Raw genomic sequence first — 21,870 nt, forward strand, 5'->3', positions numbered from 1 at the left:
AAGGCGTTGGTGTGGCAGCATTTCATTAAAAGTTAGACAAAAAAAAGTGTGATGCTCTGTCAACCTTGGTGTTCATGCCCGATAGCCTTGGAGTTTGAACGTATCAGTCTTGGCACCTCGGAGCTCATAGCAGCGTCAACCAATATTGTTACAGGTCGGGACCCAAATGCAGCACACCTAGGCAGGCAGACAGTCAGTAATGACTTTTATTTAACATAAATATGTTAAATAATAATAATATATTATTTAACATTAATATTCGTCAGAGACCTCCATCCTCATCTTCGGCTCATGGAGCGCGTCACCCTCGTCAGAGGAGGGGTAGCTGACGTTGTCGGCTTCAGACTCGTCGTCAGAAGTGTCGAGCAGAGGAGGTGGTCGAGGAGGCAGACCCCGAGGCTGAGGAATACGGGCGGTCTTGGTGGTTTGGTCCGGATGCTCCTGGTGGAAACTTCTGACCACGGCATGGTTCAGTACGTTTCTCGCTGGGACCCAGGACCTCTCCTCCGGACCGTAGCCCTCCCAGTCCACCACGTATTGTAGCCCTCTACCACGCCGACGGGACCGTAGGAGGTGGCGGAACGTGTAGGCTGGACCCCCGTCGATGAGACCAGGGGGAGGAGGAGGAAGCGCAACGTGGACCAAGGCAATCTCCCGAACTGGTTTGACCTTGGACACATGGAAGAAGGGATGAACATGCATGGAGCGTGGGAGCTTGAGCCACACAGCCGCCGTAATGATGACTCTCCACTTTGAATGGCCTGAAGAACCATGGGGCCAGCTTTTTTTTATTCCATCTTCAGGGGGAGGTCCCTGTTGGATTGCCAAACCTTTGACCCGGCCGGTACTCCGGAGTCTATTGTCATTGCAAGGACGAAGCGTCTTATCCTTCTTTGCAACAAAGAAAAACCCAGCTCCTGCCGGGGACGAGGAAGGGCGGATGATGCCCGCCGCCAGAGAATTATTAATGTACTTGTCCATTGCTTCCCTCTCAGGGGCGGCTAGGGAGTACAGGCGGAACGGAGCCGGGTTGGAGGTCGATGGCGCAGTTTTAACGTCTATGCGGTGGAAGAGAGGTAGCCCTGGCCTTGCTGAACACCTCCCTGAAGTCAAGGTATTCCGCGGGGACCCCCAACATGTCAGGTGCAGAGCTGGAACTGGTTCAGGCTTACTTCAGGCAAACCTGATGACAGGATGAGCTTCTACTTAGGATAGCCCCAGTCGTCCAGTCGAGGTGGGGGTTATGACGACGGAGACAGGGGAACCCCAGGAGGAGCGGATGGCGAGGAGACTGCAGGATGAGGAACTGTTCAGTCTCATGGTGGTAGCCAGAGAGGAGCATGTGGATAGGCACCGTCTGGTGGGTGACTGTCTTCATAAGGTGGTCTTCCAAAGCTTTGACGGAAACCAGACAGGGCAGGAGTAACTAACTTGATCGACCCCCAGCTGTCGAGCTAGATCGTCGTCAATAATGGTCATATCTGAACCTATCGGTGTGGCGAGAGTCTGGGAGCCCTGAGGCAACAGTAGTCGGGCTCAGCAGACGTAGGTTGGAGGAGGGTTTGGATGTGTGGCTCCCAAGGACCTCCTCCCTCACTGGTGAGCCCGGGCTTTTACTGAACACTTGGATAGGAAGTGTCCCCTTTGACCATAGTAGAGGAAGAGGAAGGTGTTGGGCTGGAGATCGAAGAGGATAGAAAAGTTTGTGAGGTACAGCCCCCTGCATTACCAGCGTAGCGCTCGGGAACCCCGACCCAAGACTCCGAGACAGGACCATGCTGAGTCGGTGCCGGTGGAGTTGGATCCGGGGAGGAAGGCGTTGGTGAGCTGCAGGACCTGGGGGGCTAACGTGGCAAACCCTTGCTCTTGATTCACTGCTGCTTGCCGAACATCAGCTGCGGTGGAGGCTAGGATTGCCTCATGGTGTTTGAGCTGAGTCTCGACTCGGCCCAGTCGTTCCAGCGGCTCAGTGGTGTGTGCTAGGTCTATGTCGGGCCAGATTGTACTGTGACAGGTTGGGAGAGCCCAAATGCAGCACACGTAGGCAGACAGTCGGTAATGACTTTTATTTAACACGTTCTTTATGGACAGTTCGACAATATCGCAGTGGGGTAAACTTGCTTCGTGGGTAGACACGGAGTGTCCTTGGAGGACACGCCGTGGGAGTCGTTTTCTTTTTTTTTGGATCAATTCAAATATTTTTTTCATTTGTCACCCTTACTCAAAAACAACAAAATACGATTGAATGAGAATTGCAAAATAAACTTGGGAAATGATCAATTTCACCCCACACAAAATCCCAAAGGCCCATGCTAAACACAGGGTTTCTGCAAAGTTGATCATTCTGTCTTTTTACTCTAAGAAAGATGATGGATGGATGGAAGGCTGAGAGATATATTGATAGATATTGATGGAAAGTGATTGATTTGTTAGCTTCTAAAACTCCAGCAAAATGCAAATGAACTATAAGTAGTATAACCAGTAATCAGTCCAATATATGGCACACTTTATGCACCCAGGCACTTTCTGCTTCCCCAGCAACAATACTGGTCGAAACATAGTGATGTGGTACTGGTCGAATTGTGGTGGTGTGGTACTGGTCGATAAGTAGTGGTGTGGTACTGGTCGAAACGTGGTGGTGTGATACTGGTCGAAACGTGGTGGTGCGGTACTGGTCGAAACATAGTGATGTGGTACTGGTCAAAACATAGTGGTGTGGTACTGGTTGAAACGTGGTGGTGTGGTACTGGTCAAGAAATAGTGGTGTGAACCGTACTGGTTGAAATGTGGTGGTGTGGTACTGGTCGAACGCAGTGGTGTGGTACTGGTCGAGGTGTAAAGCGAAAGAAAGTGAAATGCCCAATCCCCCTGATTTGAGCTTGTCTGATGTAAGACTTTAGATGTCAATCGGAAGTCTTATTTGTGAGACTACCGTAGGCCCAACAACCGTAGGCCTGCATTCAAACTTAGTGATTAACGCAGAAAAAACATGTTATCATTAAAGCTTTGAACCAATGCAGGTGTCAACGGTGTTCAGCATCCTGCACGTTGTTCATTAAGGTTTTTGGTTTCACTGGATGCATCCTTCAGAGAGAGATGGACCTCTAAACACTATGTTTTGAAGAGAGAGAGAGATACGGGAGGAAAAATGGGTAGGAAATGTTCAAGGGAGAATTGATTCAGAAGATGGTTCGCCAAAGAAAAGGGGTGAAATGGAAAGACCTTCCAGATATTCAGAGTTTCAGTCCGGCCTTGGCTGTGCAGCCATTACTTTTCCCATATCTCCCATTACGTGGTTAAAAAAAATGCTCTCTTTGCTCTTTCCAGATCCGTTTGGTAAACATCAAGTCTTTCATCAGTGGACCCATACCAACAGTTGACAGGGGAATAAACAGATTCAGTCGTCTACTTGCACTGAATACATGGCTTTCCAGAGTCTGCAATAAAAGAGGAAGGGGCTTTATTGACAATTTCAACTTATTCTGGGGGCACAAATATCTTTTCAGAGCAGATGGCCTACACCCAAACAGGTTAGGCTCAAAACTGTTGAGGGACAATCTTCTTTTCCTCGCTTTCCCACAAATCTCCATGGTCTGACGCACAGGCCACAATCAGAGCACAGGTTGAGGAAGAAGCGAGACTACAGCCTCCCCCACACAACTACTCTGCCACTATCTGACACACCAGATAGCAGACAGCCCACAGCCATGGTCTGACGCACAGGCCACAATCAGAGCACAGGTTGAGAAGAAGACATGTATCAGCCCGTCACTGAAATTAACCCCGCCACTTCAAGGAGTCCACGAACGCGCCTGCCACCCATTGCACCCCTGAGCCCCGAGATGCGTCCGGACGGACAGTGCGGACAGAGACGGAACAATAACCAGTCGCCATTGAGGCGAGCTAAGAAGAAGCGAGACTACAGCCTCCCCCCCCCCCCACAAATGTTCTCTATGTCCACTATCTGACACACAGATAGCAGAACAGCCCACAGACCTTGAAGAGAGACAACAGCCCGCCCGACGCCATCAACACTGTGCTGAGGGGGGTGGCCGGCTTGGCGGGGAACGACCACCCCCTTCCTCTTCCTCTGCATTACCTCATCGACGATGACCTCCAGCCTCATCTCTCCCACAGCTATCTCTCCAGCCCCAATGTCTCCTCCCTTTGCGATTTTCCAGCCGAATATAAGAGACTGGAATATGTTGGAATATCTGCGTCATTGATAGCATCGCCATGTCCTGGCGACAGGCTGATAACACCCAAGAGGATGGCGCCCCAGCCCCCCCCCTATACTGATAGTAGTCCTGAGTATTACTGAGACAAAAAAGGGTTCAGCCGTAGACACAGTATAAAGGAAGTTTCACATAATCTGCTGAACCCAAGGTTGCCTACGTCAAAGCAGGGCAACTTTCGCATTCATGCTGTAACCACTAAGAGAGTAAACAAAGGGAAACTTAGACACACAAATCTCACAAATAACCTCACAAATCTCATATCTATTGCCTCCAAACCAAAAACAACCTTAAACCCTATCAACAACACCATCAGGATGGCTCTACTTAATGTGAGGTCTCTTAATAACAAATCAATTTTAGTGAATGATTTTATTACCACTTCTAAACTGGATTTTATGTTTTTAACTGAAACATGGCTGGGACAAATTAACACTGCAACCGTTCTGATAGAGACAGCTCCTCCCAACTATAACTTTTTTGATGCATGTAGATCTGGAAAAAGAGGTGGAGGGGTTGCTGCTTTATTTTAAAATGTATTTCAGGGGAAACAGATGTTATTTGGTGATTTTCCATCGTTCGAATACCTTAGTGCTGTATTGAAATGCTCCCCCAGAGTTCTCCTATTAATTATTTACAGGCCACCAACATATTCTGGAAATTTTTTCGATGACTTCACAGAATTATTGTCTAGCATCTCCACATAATTTGACTGTCTAGTTATAACTGGTGACTTCAATTTTCATACTGATGATTTGAATGACAAGTGTGCAAAAAAACTTTTTGCCATTTTGGACACATTTGAACTGTCTCAACATGTGAAAGAGAGCTACTCATTGTAAGGGCCACACTCTAGACCTGGTTATCACAAAGGGCCTCAATGTATCTGATCTCTCTGTGACTGATCCTTCCTTGTCATACCACTTTTGTGTTTTCTTTAATATATCTTTTATTCCCGACATACAGACAAAATCAAATACTGTCAAAAAACGGTATATCAATGAAGAATTGTAATGTACTTTTTAGAAAGGCCATCTCCTTACTACCACCTCTAAACCCATGTTCTGCTGATGATCTTGTAGAAAACTTTAATTTGAAAATTTTGAAAGTCATAGATGTCATTGCACCTTATAAGGTTAAAACGATTTCTGGAAAGCAAAAGGCACCCTGGAGAAAAGCTGCTTCTGTAACAGCACAGAAAAAAGAATGCAGGAAGGTTGAACGCATCTGGCGTAAAACAAAACTTCATATTCACCATGATATCTACAAAGAGAGCCTCCGTGCCTACAATTTAGACTTAAAAAATGCTAGAGAAACATTTTTCTCCAATATCATTAAAACCAACACTAATAATGCAAAAACCCTATTTGCAACTGTTGACAGACTGACCAACCCCCCAACAGAAATTCCACCTGATCTCCATTCCACGCAGAAATGCAATGAGTTTGCAGCTTTTTATATTGATAAAATTGAAGGTATCAGACGCGCCATCAATATCTCCACGTCAAACAAAAATGTTGGACTACCACCCTGTTCAGGCAAAAATTACGTGGCAAGGATGGCATGCTTTAATGTTATAGACTCTCAAAATCTTGTGGAAACTGTGATACAACTAAAGCCATCCACCTGTTGCCTTGATTACTATACCTACCAACCTCTTTAAGAATGTTTTCGACTGCCTATCAGTAGACATATTGCAGATAGTTAACAACTCTCTCCAGTCAGGCAATTTCCCAAAAGCCTTTGAAAACTGCAGTTATTAAACCCCTTTTAAAAAGCGGAGCCCAGAGGCCTCTATTATTAACAACTACAGACCAATATCAAATCTACCCTTCATAAGTAAAATCATTGAGAAAGTTGTCCTCCAGCAACTAATCACTTCCTGGCATTCAACTGGTTGCTATGACACCTTCCAATCAGGATTTCGACCCCTGCACAGCACTGAGACCGCCCTTATTAAAGTTGTAAACGATATCCGTCTTAACACAGACTCTGGCAAAACCTCAATACTAATGCTACTTGACCTCAGTGCTGCATTCGACACTGTAGACCATACATTACTTCTGGAAAGGTTAGAAAACTGGGTGGGGCTTTCAGGCACTGTCTTAAATTGGTTCAGGTCCTACCTACAAAATAGGAACTACTTTGTTTCCATTGGCGACTTTGTATCAGAATCAACCAACGTGACATGTGGAGTCCCACAAGGTTCGATCTTAGGACCCTCTTTATTCAACATCTACATGCTCCCACTAGGGCAAATCATGCATAATAACAATATTGACCATCATTGCTATGCTGATGACACGCAAATCTATGTATCGCTATCACCAAATGACTATCGGCCCATAGATCTGCTGTGCCAGTGCATTGAGCAAGTGAAAGGACTGGATGTGCCGAAATTTCCTTCAGCTAAATGAGGATAAAACAGAGATAATTGTATTTGGTTCTAAAACGGAAAGGCTTAAAGTAACCCAACACCTTCACTCTCTGTCCCTGAAAACCTCAATCAAAGCCAGAAATCTAGGGTTATCATGGATTCTAGATTTACATTTCGAAAGTCACATCAAATCAGTTACAAAATCTGCATATTATCACCTTAACCCATTTAGGCCTAAAGCGCCTGGAAAAAATGCCTGTAAAACCTATAGGCGATTTCAGAAAAGCCCCCAAAACCTGAAGTTTTTCTAGAAATTCAGCAATGTGTGTCAACGCCTACTAAATTACTGATTTCTCAGCCCCTGTAACAGATAGGAACACAATTCAAAAAGTATTTTGAGAGCTGACACCTGTGGCTTTCATGGGAAATTGGAGTTTTTATTTACAAATATTTACAATATTTACATACAGGTGGAAAAGTAAATAAAAAAGTAAAAAAATATGTAAAAGTGCAGGAACAGCACAAAACGAGTAAAAAAAATAAAGTATAATAAAGTGAAATAAGTATATAAGAAAGTAATAAAGTATATAATAACAAACATGGGAAGGGGAACAGACTGGGACTAAAACTGTAAACAGTCTGCGTTTTAAATTACATGCACTTGTATGTGATGACTACTGAATAAAAGTATTATGAATAATACAAATACAATTGCATTCCATCCTAAGAAGTAGCGTAATTAAAAGATACAGGCTATAATTTGGGAATGTACAGTAGCCTAGGCCTTATTGTTCTGGAGATCGCAGTTAGGTGTGAAATCCAAAGAAGCTCTATTCTTTGGAAGAGCCTTTGAACATCCTGCATACGGGCCCGTCGTTGCCTTGTTACGCCACTGGTGGTGACATTCCAGAGAAGCTTATCTGGTTTTACGGGTGCTTTACGCATCTCCGGGACAGTAATACATCTCTTACATATAAACTGTCTTAATTTCGTATTACAGCATCATCACAATCAATAAGTATTACTATTGATAAGTATAAGTGACATTCCAGAGAAGCTTATCTGGTTTTACGCACCCGGGTGCTTTACGCATCTCCGGGACAGTAATACATCTCTTACATATAAACTGTAGTAATTACTTATTACAGCATCATCCCAATCAATAAGTATTACTATTTTCCTTGCCTCCAGATGGCCGCAAATCTGTCCCGGGACATATTTCTGGCGAATTGCGTCCGAAAGAGATCTTACTCTGTCGCCAGTAATCTCTTCGCACCGGCAACCACAAGCAGCCCCATTCCCATAGCCCCATTCCATACTTCTTCTTCCTCGTCGTCATTCACGAACATGTGCCTTAACCATAATTCCCGGTCAATCGGTTCGTATTCGTCATCAAAGGACTCGGCCTCATCAACATCTTCGAAGCCGAGAAACTCCTCGAAATCGCTACCGTCAGAAAAGTCTTCAGTCTTCAAATTCCGCCATACTTGCTTGAAGAATTTCTGAACTAAACTCACGGAGGAACAAGTTGAACACCTATATGTGTCTATTCTGATACATTTCATTGGCCCAGAGGCCGACACTTTGGGCAAAAAACCCCCCTTATACAGAAAAACGACGCAAACGCTTCCCGTCCTTAAAGGTAGAATGACGGCAACAGCGCCCCCGGCTTTAAAGGTAGAACAGCGGCAATGCTTCCCGGCTTAAATGGGTTAAAAATGTAGGCAAGACTTAGAGGGCTTCATGGTCCACTCCGAAGACTCTACCAAAAGCTTGTACATGCCTTTATCACTAGTAGCGTTGATTACTGCAATGGTCCTCCTTACAGGTCTCCCAAAACAAACTCGGAGGAGCTGTTAGCTTGTTCCAGAATGCTGCTCGCTAGAGTTCTAACAAAGACCAAAAAATGTGATCATATTACACCAATTCTGAAATCGGTACATTGGCTTCCTGTAGGTCAGAGAATTGATTTTAAAATCATGTTGCTGACCTATAATCCCTACATGGTTTAGGCCCAAAATATTTAACTCATATGCTTCCACTACACTCAGCCTTCTAGACCACTAAGATCCTCTGAGACCAATCTGTTAATTATCCCCAGAGTAAACACAAAACATGGGAAAGCAGGATTTAGTTACTATGCAACAAGGGCGTAACCACGCATTCTTTGGGGGGGTCGTGTCCCCCCCAATGTTGAGAAAATACTAACCTGTCCCCCCCAATATACAGCAGGATAAAAATGTAAATATATGTTCTTTTTTTTATGAACCCTGTCAATGGTTCGGTCTCCTTGTTATTGCAGTGATGGTGCTAGGTACGCGTCCTGCGTCCCCTGACGCATTAAAAATCTGAAAGGACGCACTAAACTCACTATCCATGCGTCCCGGGGACGCATCTCATTTTCCCCATGAAAAAACGATACATTGTGAACATTAAACAACTCGTGTTTAATCACAGTAACTGGCCAAAGAAACCTTCTTGCTCTGCAGGTCGGACAAGCGCTGTTTCACACCCTCTGCGCATCTACTCGCACAGACGTGATCCCCTGTACAAGGCTATCGCGACATGCTAATTTAGCCGCTACAAAAACAACTAGCTCGTCACCGCTGATATTAATTTCAACAATTAAAAATACGAACTTCATAGTAAATAAACCCACGTTCCACTGATCGATGCTGTGCTCATTCGTGTCGAATGAGCAAATCAAACAGGATTTTTTGCAATCCTTCTTATTGAATATATGTACATTTATGACAAAATCGTGGAGGACCTAGGCTTGTGACACACCAACACACACACACAAATGTGGCGCTCGCCGGTAATAGCTTCATTGGCGCCACCTAGTGATCATTATGTGCAAATGCACAGCCTCTCATTAAAATGACTTAGGGGTCATTTGACCCCTCTTGCGGCGCTAGGAGTAAGTAAAAATGGCCCGGCGTTTCTAGTGTCAAACATGAACGGTTGAGTACCTCCAGCTCTAACCATATCATACCACCATCAAGGAGTTTAACACTATTAATTTAATTTAAGAAAATAGAATAATAATAAAAAAAGAAACACATTTTTTAACTGGGGAGTCGGGACCCATTGAATTTCTCAGGGACCCACCCAACTCGCCACCAGTGGGTCCCGGGGGACTCACTACATTGAAAACCTATCAACATCACTGGTTATGTCTTATTTATTTTCAATTTATTTCCGTTTGTTGAGTGTGTGAATCCCCCCCTCCTAATTGTACACCTTGTGCGATTTAGTTTGAAACCACCTCGCGACTTTCTGCGTTGTCATGGTTACCCCACACTCTTTCTTCAGTGAGAGCCAAGAAAGTAAGTTGAGTAATGGAGGCATTTGAGGTTACCTAAAAAAAAAAGAAAAAAAAGTAGGCCTACTTCTAATACAAGCAGAATATATAGACCCAAAATGATCACGAAGGTCAGCCACTTGTTCTTCTGATAACATAATGACATGTGGTCATGGGTATGTGGTATTTTTGTAATTGGTAGGTGTGTTTAAGGTCAGTAAGCAGCTAACCAAAACAAAGTGTGTGTGTATGTGTGTGTGTGTGTGTGTGGGGGGGGGGGGGGCGGGGCAGACATTACATTATTACACTATTCCTTTAGATGTGAATTCAAATGGTCAATATAGTACTCGAAACTATGTTCTAAATGTCCACATTTTCATATATAAATATAGAATTGTAGGCAATGCACTTAACAAATAATAAAAAAATTGGACCCCCCCAATGTCTAAACCATGGTTACGCCCTTGCTATGCAACAAATAGCTGGAATAAACTCCCAGAGGATTTAAGACTTGCCCCAACTCTGAGCACCTTTAAAACAAGACTGAAGACTTTTATGTTTGCTATAGCTTTCTGCTAAATCTTAAATACATTGCACTTTCTAAAAAGCTTTTTTAACTTTGCCTTTATTTTCTATTTTAATACTAAAATGCCTTTTTCTATTTTACCTCATTTCTTTGCATATGTTTTTCTTTTACTTATCTATTATTTTATTTTATTGTATACAATGTGTATATGTGAAGCACTTTGAGTCTGCCTTGTGTATGAAAAGTGCTATATAAATAAAGTTGCCTTGCCTTGCCTAGTCAAGCTGTCGTGGCAATTTCTGTATCAGATATTGCGTCTAAGCAGATGAGATATTTAGATGCAAAAAGCACACAATACTGTTGACAATTAGTGGTTATATATATTTGTAATAAAAGTACGAACAACGATACATCACAACATGCATCAACAAACAACATAACAGGCATACATTACAATAATCTGAGGCCTCAGATGGGAGCTCCTCTTTGCATGTTACTTCATTCTCTGAAGGTACGCTCAGACAAGTCCACTGAGTCTTCCAATCAATGAGTTCTTATTCACTTCGTTTGGGTCCTGAAGGGGGTGGTCCCCCAATACTAAAAGTCTTTGTTCACCAGATTGTTATCTTTACAGTTGAAGCTCCCCCCCCCGAGGCTAAGGTGGGGTCGGCGGCCGTGCCATGTAACCTCTGGCTTTGTTTACGCTAGCCAGAGTGTCGAAGAACAGGCCCATACTTCAAAGCATTGCTTGGGAGATGACACACGAAAAGATAGGAACAGGCAGGCAATAAAATGCATCACACGACTCTCGGGGTTCACACTTTAAATGACCCAAAAGGAGAGCAGAAGGCAGACACTATATAAATTACACAGAATAGCAACAAAACTTAAATTCATATAGACCAAAACAATACAACATGTAGATTTTCCATCACAATCCCCCCTTTGATTATTTATAATCACAAAATGATGCAACCTTTAGGATTAAAATGATCACTTAATCACAACATGCATATGTTCATAATCTACTATGTCCACCATGGCCTCCAAGTACAGATATTTATACCACCGTTCGTTTTACAGAAGGTAGCATAAAATCACCTAACATGGAAAAATACAATTAAACTTCCATCACACTATCAATCCCATCAGATAGTGGTCCAGGGCTGGCATCCATTCTGAATGATGTCGATTCTGGCCCCATCTCTCCCCAGGCCAGAGACAGTCTTTTGGGCCTGGTTCTGACGTGATTGTGTGTGTAAGGGTGAGTTACTTGCACTTCACCCTGGTTTCAGTGTGGGGTGACGGCCAGGGGGGTTGGGTCGGAAGTGACCTTTGTTGTTGGTGATGGTGCCCGCTTGCAGTGGCTGGCGTGGGTCTGGGTAGCACTCTTAGCCACCTTGCTGTGATCCACAGGACTTGGAATGATTCCAACCACCTTGGTGAATTCCAGGCACGTCTTCGATAGTAATCCATGTATCGTTGAGTTGCCCTTCCTTGGGCTGTATCTGCAGTTGCCTTGGCTTGTTGTCCCGTAGACGTTGTTCTCTACGGGACCACTCTCCCTCTACTGTCCCACCACTCCGAGGGTGGTACGCAATGGTTGCGTGGATTCATTCTGTTGGATGACTTGGTTCACCAAATGTGAACCATTGTCACTGGATAATTTCTTTGGGAATCCCCCCTTTTGATAATTATCCCCATAAACATCACAATCAAGTCATCTGTTTCCATATATTCAAAAGTCATAAAAAAATAAAAATAAAATAAAATATAATAAAACTAAGAAACAAGGCTACCTTTTTAAAAATATTTCTTAACAAAAAATATTCTTATTTGATTTGTATTATTTCCTTTGGTTTGCTCTGGTATACCCAAGGTTGTTGTTGTGGGCTCCCCATCCCCCCTCTTGACGCATGGACTTTCCCATGCGTCAATTTACCATAATAAGGGAAATCCCAGGCCTGTAAGCATGGCTTTCTGTTGCGAGCGCACCAAAAAACCTTTTACTTTAATTCTGAAAAAAACATTTCTTTAACTTTCAACTTTTCTACTTGTCTTTGATCCTTCAAACTACTTTTTCTAATAACTTTCAAACCTTTCAGATATACTTCTTAGAAACTATCACACACTCATATAGACAGTCCTAGTTACACATTAGATCTCGTCTCTTGTAATATACGTGAATGCTGTGTCTAGTGCGATACTTTCCGTACACTGCTCTTCTCTCCCTCGCCTGGACACGCCTCCACCTCTCTCTCTGCTTCCTGCCTCGCATCCGCATCACGGGCTGTCCTTTGAAGTGCCTGTCCCCACGTCTCTCCCGTCTCTGAGACCCTCCTTTGTCTCAATGTTCAGGCCACTTCAATGTGGCTACACAGGCACCATGGAGGCCACCACTCTGGTGCTGTTGGTCCTGCTGGACTGTCTCCTTGTGTCGTCCAGCAGACCGTTCCGTAGCTCTTCAGGTGGGCCTCCCATGGTCTGTAACTTCATAAGAGAGTCGTGACGTGGGGTATTTGCACTGTATTGGGCCACTGGTCGGGCTGAAAGCAGGAGGAGGAGGAGCGTTGTCCAGGTCCGGATCTATTTGAACAAAACTCGATGCAGATGGGTTATCTCTCTCCCCACCCCTTTCCTTATCTTGTCTTGCCTCACGTTCTTATCTATCTCTTCTCCTTCCATAACACATACTTCTTCCAATCTCTCTCATACATTTGTCAATTCACCTTGTTGCCATTTTGGCCATAAAACATTAACAAAATATCATAATATTAAAAATCTGCATTTTCAATATTAGGCAATACTCTTCTGTTGTCCCCGTCACGTTGTTAGTCGGGGGTCAGTCGGGGTTAGTCTGGGTCAGTTGGGGTCATGTCATGGCTGTGTGATATGGTTGACCATTAAAATGGTTCTGTTAGATTGTAATAATCGAGTATCCACTGTCTACAATAGCCCGTTGTTTAAAATAACTATATAATATTACATTTAGCTGATTAGGTCGCGTAAGGCTGGTGAGAACCATACAACAATCATTTGGATGTGGTGCTTGTGTGGCGTTTTTTTTTTTGTTTTGTGACGTTGAGACCATTTGCGTGTTTGTGTCATGGTGCTCATACCTCCTCCTTGGACATGGTCTGCTCCTGCGTCCCGTCAATGCGAATGCCCCTTCCATCTTTTGCCTCTCTTTTTTTGGGACAGTCTTTGATCCAATGATCTTGGATCCACAATAATGACAGTCCATCGTCCGGCGTTCCCTTTTGTCTTTCTTTCGGACAGTCTTTGATCCCAATGATCCTTGGCTCCACAATAATGACAGTTCCATCGTCCGGCGTTCTCCTTTCTCTTTCTTTCGACCAGTCGCCTCTTTGGTCTCTGTTTGCGACGGTGGGCTTAGGATTCTGCAGGGCCTCCAGTTGGGCGAGCTGGAGTTCTTGGCTTCATCCTCCGGGCATGTTCGCCTTGGCTGTACGTACAGAGTTGGCAAACTTCGCTGATGGGGGCCTCGTGTGTTGGACCAACTCTTGAAGGGCTGTGGCGAGCAGAAGCCCCTCCACTGCAGATGGGTCTGGGAGCCATTCCGCTATGTCCTAATGTCACTGGGTCTCCATGCACGGAAAACGTATGCTGGACTGCCATCCTGGGGGTTCAGTACTCGATCATGGGGAATTGTCCATACATCACGTCCCCATGTGAGTAGTTGGGGAGAACGCCATCCCTGGTTTTTCAAGCGGCTGGCAACGGGTTCCCGCTTGGTCGGTGTGGCCGTCGCTGCTGGAATGATTGTGGAGCATTCCCTGGCTACGAGTTGCAGGCCTAATCTTCTCTCGCCCTGCGAGCGGGGGCTTTCTCTCTTCTTCGGGGACAGGGTAGGCGGCTTCATGGGCGTTGTCATACGGGGAGGAGAAGGGGATTCGCACGCGGTCCGCCGGTGCAGTCCAGGTCCGGGTCTACATCTCGGGTGAAATTGAGATAAAAATATTCCTACACTCTCTAGTCTCTACGCTCTCTGTCCCTGGCTGATTTTTTTTTCTCTATCCTGGCTCTCTCTTTCCCTCAAATGAAATGCACACCAACATAATTAAAACTTCAACAACCGTTTTAAGTTAAAACTCCCCATCTCAGGAAAGCCCAGTTTGCGCCAATATTTTAAACCCTCCAGAGCCGCTTCACCATGCTTCTCCAACATCACCTTCGCAGGTCCCGTTATCTCAGTTTTTCCAGATTTGTTCCCCATATTTTAGATCCTTTTACACTAGTTATTATTTAACACATTATCTGATATCGCCGAAACCTCCTTGTTACTACACACTATACATATATTTATTAATGAATACCTATTATTATTATTTATATTATATTATAACACCAAGCGCGCTTCAACGGGTTTCCCTTTACCGTCCCTGACAGACTCTAGCTGCCCTTTCTGTTACCTATATAGCCATATATATATTGACGGAAGCGAAACGGAGCTACCGCATGTTCCTATAACAGAGTTTCTTTGAACGAGGCCTAAGTTCAGATATAAGTTTACGTTTACCGAAACATTTATATACCGTTCCTGTAACGGATTTAATTTTGAAGCTTTAATAGTATTGTGATCTCACCTGCTCGAATTCTTTTTTCCTTTGGATACCGTACTGAAGAACCACTAGTTTATCCCCCACAGGCACCCCCTCCTCGACCCCATTAGTCTGGTTACAGTCACCTGGAGGCGAGGTAGAGCTTTGGGACTGAGAACGAATCCTCAGACCTGTCTTGGAAGCTGATATTTCGTAGAATCTTCAGGTTAGATATCCCGGACGAGCCCCCAACTGTCGTGGCAATTTCTGTATCAGATATTGCGTCTAAGCAGATGAGATATTTAGATGCAAAAAGCACACAATACTGTTGACAATTAGTGGTTATATATATTTGTAATAAAAGTACGAACAAAGATACATCACAACATGCATCAACAAACAACATAACAGGCATACATTACAATAATCTGAGGCCTCAGATGGGAGCTCCTCTTTGCGTGTTACTTCATTCTCTGAAGGTACGCTCAGACAAGTCCACTGAGTCTTCCAATCAATGAGTTCTTATTCACTTCGTTTGGGTCCTGAAGGGGGTGGTCCCCCAATACTAAAAGTCTTTGTTCACCAGATTGTTATCTTTACAGTTGAAGCTCCCCCCCCCGAGTCTAAGGTGGGGTCGGCGGCCGTGCCATGTAACCTCTGGCTTTGTTTACGCTAGCCAGAGTGTCGAAGAACAGGCCCATACTTCAAAGCATTGCTTGGGAGATGACACACGAAAAGATAGGAACAGGCAGGCAATAAAATGCATCACACGACTCTCGGGGTTCACACTTTAAATGACCCAAAAGGAGAGCAGAAGGCAGACACTATATAAATTACACAGAATAGCAACAAAACTTAAATTCATATAGACCAAAACAATACAACATGTAGATTTTCCATCACAAAGCAAAAACATATTCTCCAGAGAAAGAATTGCGTGCCAATTTGTGTTTATCTTTTCACATCGTTATTCAATCTATCTCCGATTGAACTGTATTAATTGGTCCGTCGAGTTCTACACTTTCCTTGGGTACCGCTGCTATTTAGAAATTTTGCAGACTGTTTCGGGGACTAACTGAAACTCCATCCCCCTAGAGCTGTTCCTATTATTTTCACATTTTCGGAAAAGTCTGTCTTACCCAGATCAAGAAAAGTTTCTTAAGTTCTTCGTTGTGCATTCACTGGGTTAGCATTTGGTTTGTCCATTCAATGATATTATCATCTGTTTATTGCCTGTCATCTACGTGAAGGGTAACTTGTCATCAGAGAAAGCGTCAGACAAATTTCCACCTTGTGTTGTCACTGGCACTAGTTTTGAAGAAGCAACTATACAGAACAAACTGGACCCCATTTCATCAGGGGCGGCATGTTTGTGGGAGAAGATGGATTTCAGTATCTGCCGACATGAGAGCAAAATCTTCTTTCATTCTGTCCACTTTGGTGTTTAATTCACCAAGATCCCTGCCTCTGTTTTATGTCTTTAGCTTCCATTAACTTGGTTAATTGCTGTAGCCTTTGTTTTTATACAAAATATGCAATGAATTGTTGACTAATCTTTTAATGCATTTTTTCATGTAATTTCTACTGAATACCGTTGTGAAATGGAACTTCCCTGTCCATCTAATTAGATTGTACTGCAATGACTTAGCCCCTGCTATGATTAATATAAAATATAATATGTCACACATTTCTTAATGTCTCCAGTCTGAAGCTGGTGCTCTCAGCCCCGCCCCCCAGCGGGCCCTGGACCTATCAGGCCTCCCGTTGGCAGCGAGGGACATGGAGCGCCTTTGCGGCCACCTGCGGCGCCACGCGGCCAGCATGGTCAGCTTGGAGATGGGCTTCACCGAGCTCACAGACGAGGCCTTCCTGCTGCTGCTGCCCACGCTGGCCGGCCTGCCACACCTGGAGACCCTGGCTCTCAACGGAAACCGGCTGACCAGGGCCGTGCTGAAGGAGCTCACCGACGCCCTGAAGGTACAGCTCTCCTTTAATGGACTATGTGGGTTTATTTATATATTTATATGTCTGTGTTTGTGGGTTTAGTTTATACCTTTTTTACTTTGCTTTGTTTTTTGTTTTTGTGTTCAGGTTTTGGATAGTTGGTGGGAAAATTTGTTGGTTTGATGTTGGCGGAGGAAAGCTCCTACTTAAGTTTATTTACAAACAATTCAAGGACCTCTAATTATTACTATCTATCAAATGTATTGATCATCCGCAGTCGTCAACTACATTGAAATACCTCTAATGATCACTATCTATTAAATGTTCTGATCAATCATCTTGATCGCAGTCGGCCCTTCAAGCCAATGTTTACTTGCACTGCAAGTAAACATTATATTCACTGCGGTAAGTGAATATAGGTTGTTTTGGGTAACATGACGGTGTGCTGTTGTATTGCTAAAGTTTCGTTTTGGATACCAACTCTCTTTCCTACAACTCTTAGACCAAAGCGAGGACATTTTTAAGGCGTTCTCTCTAGAGCTGTTGGTCCATTCTGGGCTACTGACATGGCGGCCTCCATGGAAGAGGCCTTGCACGTATGTAGATATAAAGGGCTCATTCTAAGGTAACGGAAATCTGAATAGTGAACTAATTTAAACATACAATCAGCACTGAAAGGGCAAGCAGTGTCTTCTCTCTACTGTCAATCATAGAGCTTCAGATTTCGGTATGCTACAGTCCGACATCCTAACAACAAGCAAAGTTATCTTGGACTTGGAGTCCAATATTTAACCATTATATCTTTACTTTCAAAGGCCTATAAGACTTTTTCAAATGTGTTGAGCTGATCCATCCATGATGATCCATTTAGTCTTAAAAGAACCGTAGTAACCACTAATTGACTTCCTAGGACCCTGGGAGCTTCCCCAGCTTGACGTGGATCGACCTGGGCAACAATGTGGACATCTTCTCCCTGCCGCAGCCCTTCCTGGTCAGCCTGCGGAAGCGCTGCCCCAAGCAGGGCAACCTGCCCACCATCCTGGAATTCGGGAGAGCCAAGCCAGTGAGCCCCCTGAGCGGCCCAAGAGGAGGGCGGGAGGGGAGCAGGGGGGGCAGCCGCGGGCCGGACAGGAGGAGAGGAGGAGGGGGCGACGGACGACGAGGCCAACCGCACAGAGAGCATGGACGAGCTGCGGTCGGAGGTGGAGGAGGAGATGGACGGGGAGCTAGAGATAGAGGAGATGATGGAGGAGCTGCTCGACTTTGACCGTGAGGCGAGAGGCCCTGAGGACGAGATGGGAGGAGGAGGAGCATGTGGACCCTCGAGGATCCAGGGAGAGGAGGAAGGGCTGGGAGAGGAGAAGGAGGAGGAGGTGCATAAGGGCCGGTGAGGAGGAGGAGGAAGAGGAGGAAGACGGACACAAGGAGGGTGGGGGGGAGGAGAAAGAAGGGGGGGTGGTCAACGCAGAAAGAAGGCTCTGAAGGCTGACAAGGAAGACGACACACAGAGCCACTCCTCACGCCTGTCCTTCTCCAGCCAATCGCAGCTCTCCTCTTCCGGGGCCGTCGGGCCAATGAGAGTGGAGGCCGATGACCTGGGGGACGCCGCCAAGCAAGTGCAGCATTTGACCTGATTGCCGTGGTCCCGTGGTCCGTAGAGACTACAGAGCTCTTCTAGAGGAGCTCCCATAGGGATGTAGAACATTTCTCATGTTCCAGGTCCACTGGGGTACCTTGTGGACAGAAGAACCTAGTGGAAGGTGGGACCAAGCTTTGTACGGTGGGCTGCTCTGCCACCTATCAGGAGGGGCCCTAGGAACTGTGGCTCATAAGGCCGTTTGCTGATGACTTGTGGCTTGTTTAGGTTTGCAGACACCAAGGATTCCAAGAGTAGAACAGGACTTCCAGTGTTAATATAAAGCTTGGGTAAACCAGGTAGAATGTTCCCTCTGCCATGTGTAACATTAATATTCCTTTCCTGCAGGTGGAGGAATACCCATGTGCCTGTGAAATTTTATTATCGTGTGAAAGTGATTAATATCTAAAAAAGAGAAGAGAGAGTAAGTAAAATGTCAAAAATGTACCTAACTATAACTTAGTACAAAACATCAAACAACAAGGCTGTTATTATATGCACTGGCATATAGAAAGAATAAATATAACCAAAATATAACATAGAATATATGGCAAGAAACAGCTTTGATAAAGAAACAGCTGTCAAGACCTATCCCTGGATCAATGCTACACTTTACCAGTTATTCTCCTAGAAGCCAAACTCTCCAACACACTAAAAAGATTTAAAAAGATATTTACTCTTAAGTAAATAAATTAGAACATCTGGTTGTTTTAGAAAGTAAGCACTGGTGGTTGTCCAATCAAATGTAAAGTTTGGGGACAAGCCTCTCCAGTTGAGAGTGTCTAGCCGTCCTTGATATCAGTGCTGCCACATGTAAAGTCCTATGTTTTGTTTATGTAATTAGACAAAGTGCTGAATATCAATAAGTCATTTTTTTCTTGCTCTGCAGTACCATACAAATGTATGCATCACATGCTTTTGCAATGCAGTATATGGGTTAGATGTGATGTAGCTCATATACAGTGAGGTTGTGAGGTACAGTGAAGCTCCACTGTTCTGTGTGGGGTTGACCCCCAACTATTATTCCCTTATATGCAGTATGTAGCTTTCCCACGGCTATTGCTTCTACCCACTTGTATCAAGTAGTCTTATCAAGTAGTCTTAACAATTGTTGAGCCGAGGCAAAACATAAGATGGCGTTCTCCATATACTGCACATGTTCATTCTTAGTTCACTCATATAGAGGAATTGTATACTAAAGTGAATGTCTAACATTCTTAATATAAATATTTCAGGTAACAAGCAACCCTTTGTCAAACGATTGCCAGTCTACATCATGAAAGAATGATGATTCAAAACAGGTAATGTGAGAAAGTCCCTCAAATTGGATCGATTCCATTTCTGCAATTAAAGCCATTCTATGCTCAACCAAGAGGAACCACACATTCCTCACTTGGTAATTGTTGATCTTTTTTTATATTGCCACCACACATCAAAATGTGTTTGGTAACAGTCCATAACCTATTAGCCTATTTAAAATGTCTCTGTTGTATGAAAAATAACACAGCTTCTTAAAAACTTCTGGGTTATTCTATAAGCCATTCTCAGGTTTATGTGGTTTTTCTATCTGCTATTATAACACTTTTCCAGAAAAAATGAATCAGGAAATGAAATGTTAACCCTTACAATTAATTTACTACTCTCAATATCAGAATGAACACATGATCCATAGAATATGAACTAACATTCTAAAACATGCTTTACACTAAGCAATCGTAGCCTTGCTGAACTGCAACAAAGATCTCCTCAATTTTACTGTAGCATTGATGAGATGAACAGTAAAGCAACGTAACATTCTGGAGCAGTAGGCCACACAGTAGTTACCTAATTACCTTAAAACTGCCGTTCATCTCTGGCTGCAGCTGTGTGGTGTTAGATCAGCCTGTGTTTAGCTTGCTTTAGGTTTGTGTTTCACCGTCCAATGGTTCTGCACAGGGATTCCTTTCCTCAATCACAGTCTGCCACCAACCTTATCACTCATGTATTGCCAACCTTTCCAGGAATCCTCTGCTGTCTTTAGAAGCACACACCAACATAAAACTTCAAATGAGTGAATGACAATAATTTATGATGATGAAGAGGGTATTTCTGATTGTGCGAAAGGACTGAAGACACAAAGAATGAACACTGAAGATATATAACATGCAAATGGTGGTTGTTTCCTCATCCCTGCTTTTTTATTTTCTTTACCATCCTTTCTTCTCTCTTTTCCTTGAACACATCTCCTATTTTGGTATTCTTTTCTATTTTGGATTATCCAATTTGAATATGAAAGACTGGCATTATTATCAATAGTAAACATTTGGTTTGTTGTTTTACCATGAATGTTACAATTAAATTCTATAACATGAAAATGTATTTTCGGGGGGGGGGGGTATTTCTCAGAGGACAAATCTCCAATAAAATTAAAGTTGCACACAATGATAACAGGATCCTATATAAAGAGAGCATGGCCTCATGATTACACCATGGTGGACATCATATGAGCCGTGTCTCAATATGTTTGGTCTAGGACGGATTCAAACAGTAGACCTCTTGCAGAGCATTGTGCCAGAGAGCCACAGCAGACCTCACCCAGCAGATTCAGACTATATTTACAGCACCATGAGGCTTCCATACTTTGCATAAAGGGTGAGCTTGGTAAGTATGATAAAAGTATAATAATAATAGATAGAAGTGATAAAAGCGGTTAGTTAATTTAAGAATCAGACTGATTAGACTCTGGGTGAGGCTGCACACCTGTTGTATTGAACCAATGCCACAGGTTAAACCAGCCATCACCAAACACATTCAAGAGATATCCTACGGGTCTGCATGTAACACCTGCTCTATAATAATTTATACTTCAAACTTTGAAATAAACTGGATTGCAGCATCTAAAACCTGTGTTAAAACACACATATTTTCTGTGCACTGGACGACAGGGATCGATTGACTGGTGAAGATCACCATCAAAACGGACTCTACAGAAATGAGTGTACCCCTAAATCCCAGTTTAGAGAGGCGAAAGCCAAACCAATACATAAACTTTGTTTCTTTTTAAATATCGACTTGAAAATTAGCATTTAAGGCAAATGTCACGGAAGGCGACTAGGGGGAAAAGTACATGAACGGCAAAGACAGTTGATTCCTCTAAATTAAATGTATTATTATTATTATTCCCCCCAGATAACGAACAATAGACTCTGGCTAGAGCCAATATTCCCTGCCCTAGTGCCGGTAGGGATACGATGTTGCACGGCCGTGGTAAAACCAAAGCCCTCCTCGTGGGCAGCAAACACCCCTG

The 21,870-nt window shown here is 43.9% G+C and overlaps 1 protein-coding gene across 1 annotated transcript in view; it reads left to right on the plus strand.

The window, feature by feature from the left end:
* The window catches only part of LOC130406509 (leucine-rich repeat-containing protein 75A-like), a 139,534-nt gene extending 120,540 nt beyond the window's left edge, over positions 1–18,994 (plus strand). Inside the window, 6 exon segments of the mRNA XM_056612132.1 lie at positions 16,709–16,743; positions 16,746–16,981; positions 17,859–18,024; positions 18,065–18,246; positions 18,249–18,307; positions 18,411–18,994. Coding sequence (XP_056468107.1) covers positions 16,709–16,743; positions 16,746–16,981; positions 17,859–18,024; positions 18,065–18,246; positions 18,249–18,307; positions 18,411–18,582 — 850 coding nt within the window. The 3' untranslated portion in view covers positions 18,583–18,994.
* Positions 18,995–21,870: the final 2,876 nt, after the last annotated feature.

This window comes from Gadus chalcogrammus, chromosome 16 (assembly GCF_026213295.1).
Source record: "Gadus chalcogrammus isolate NIFS_2021 chromosome 16, NIFS_Gcha_1.0, whole genome shotgun sequence".
In the NCBI taxonomy this organism is placed as follows: domain Eukaryota; kingdom Metazoa; phylum Chordata; class Actinopteri; order Gadiformes; family Gadidae; genus Gadus; species Gadus chalcogrammus.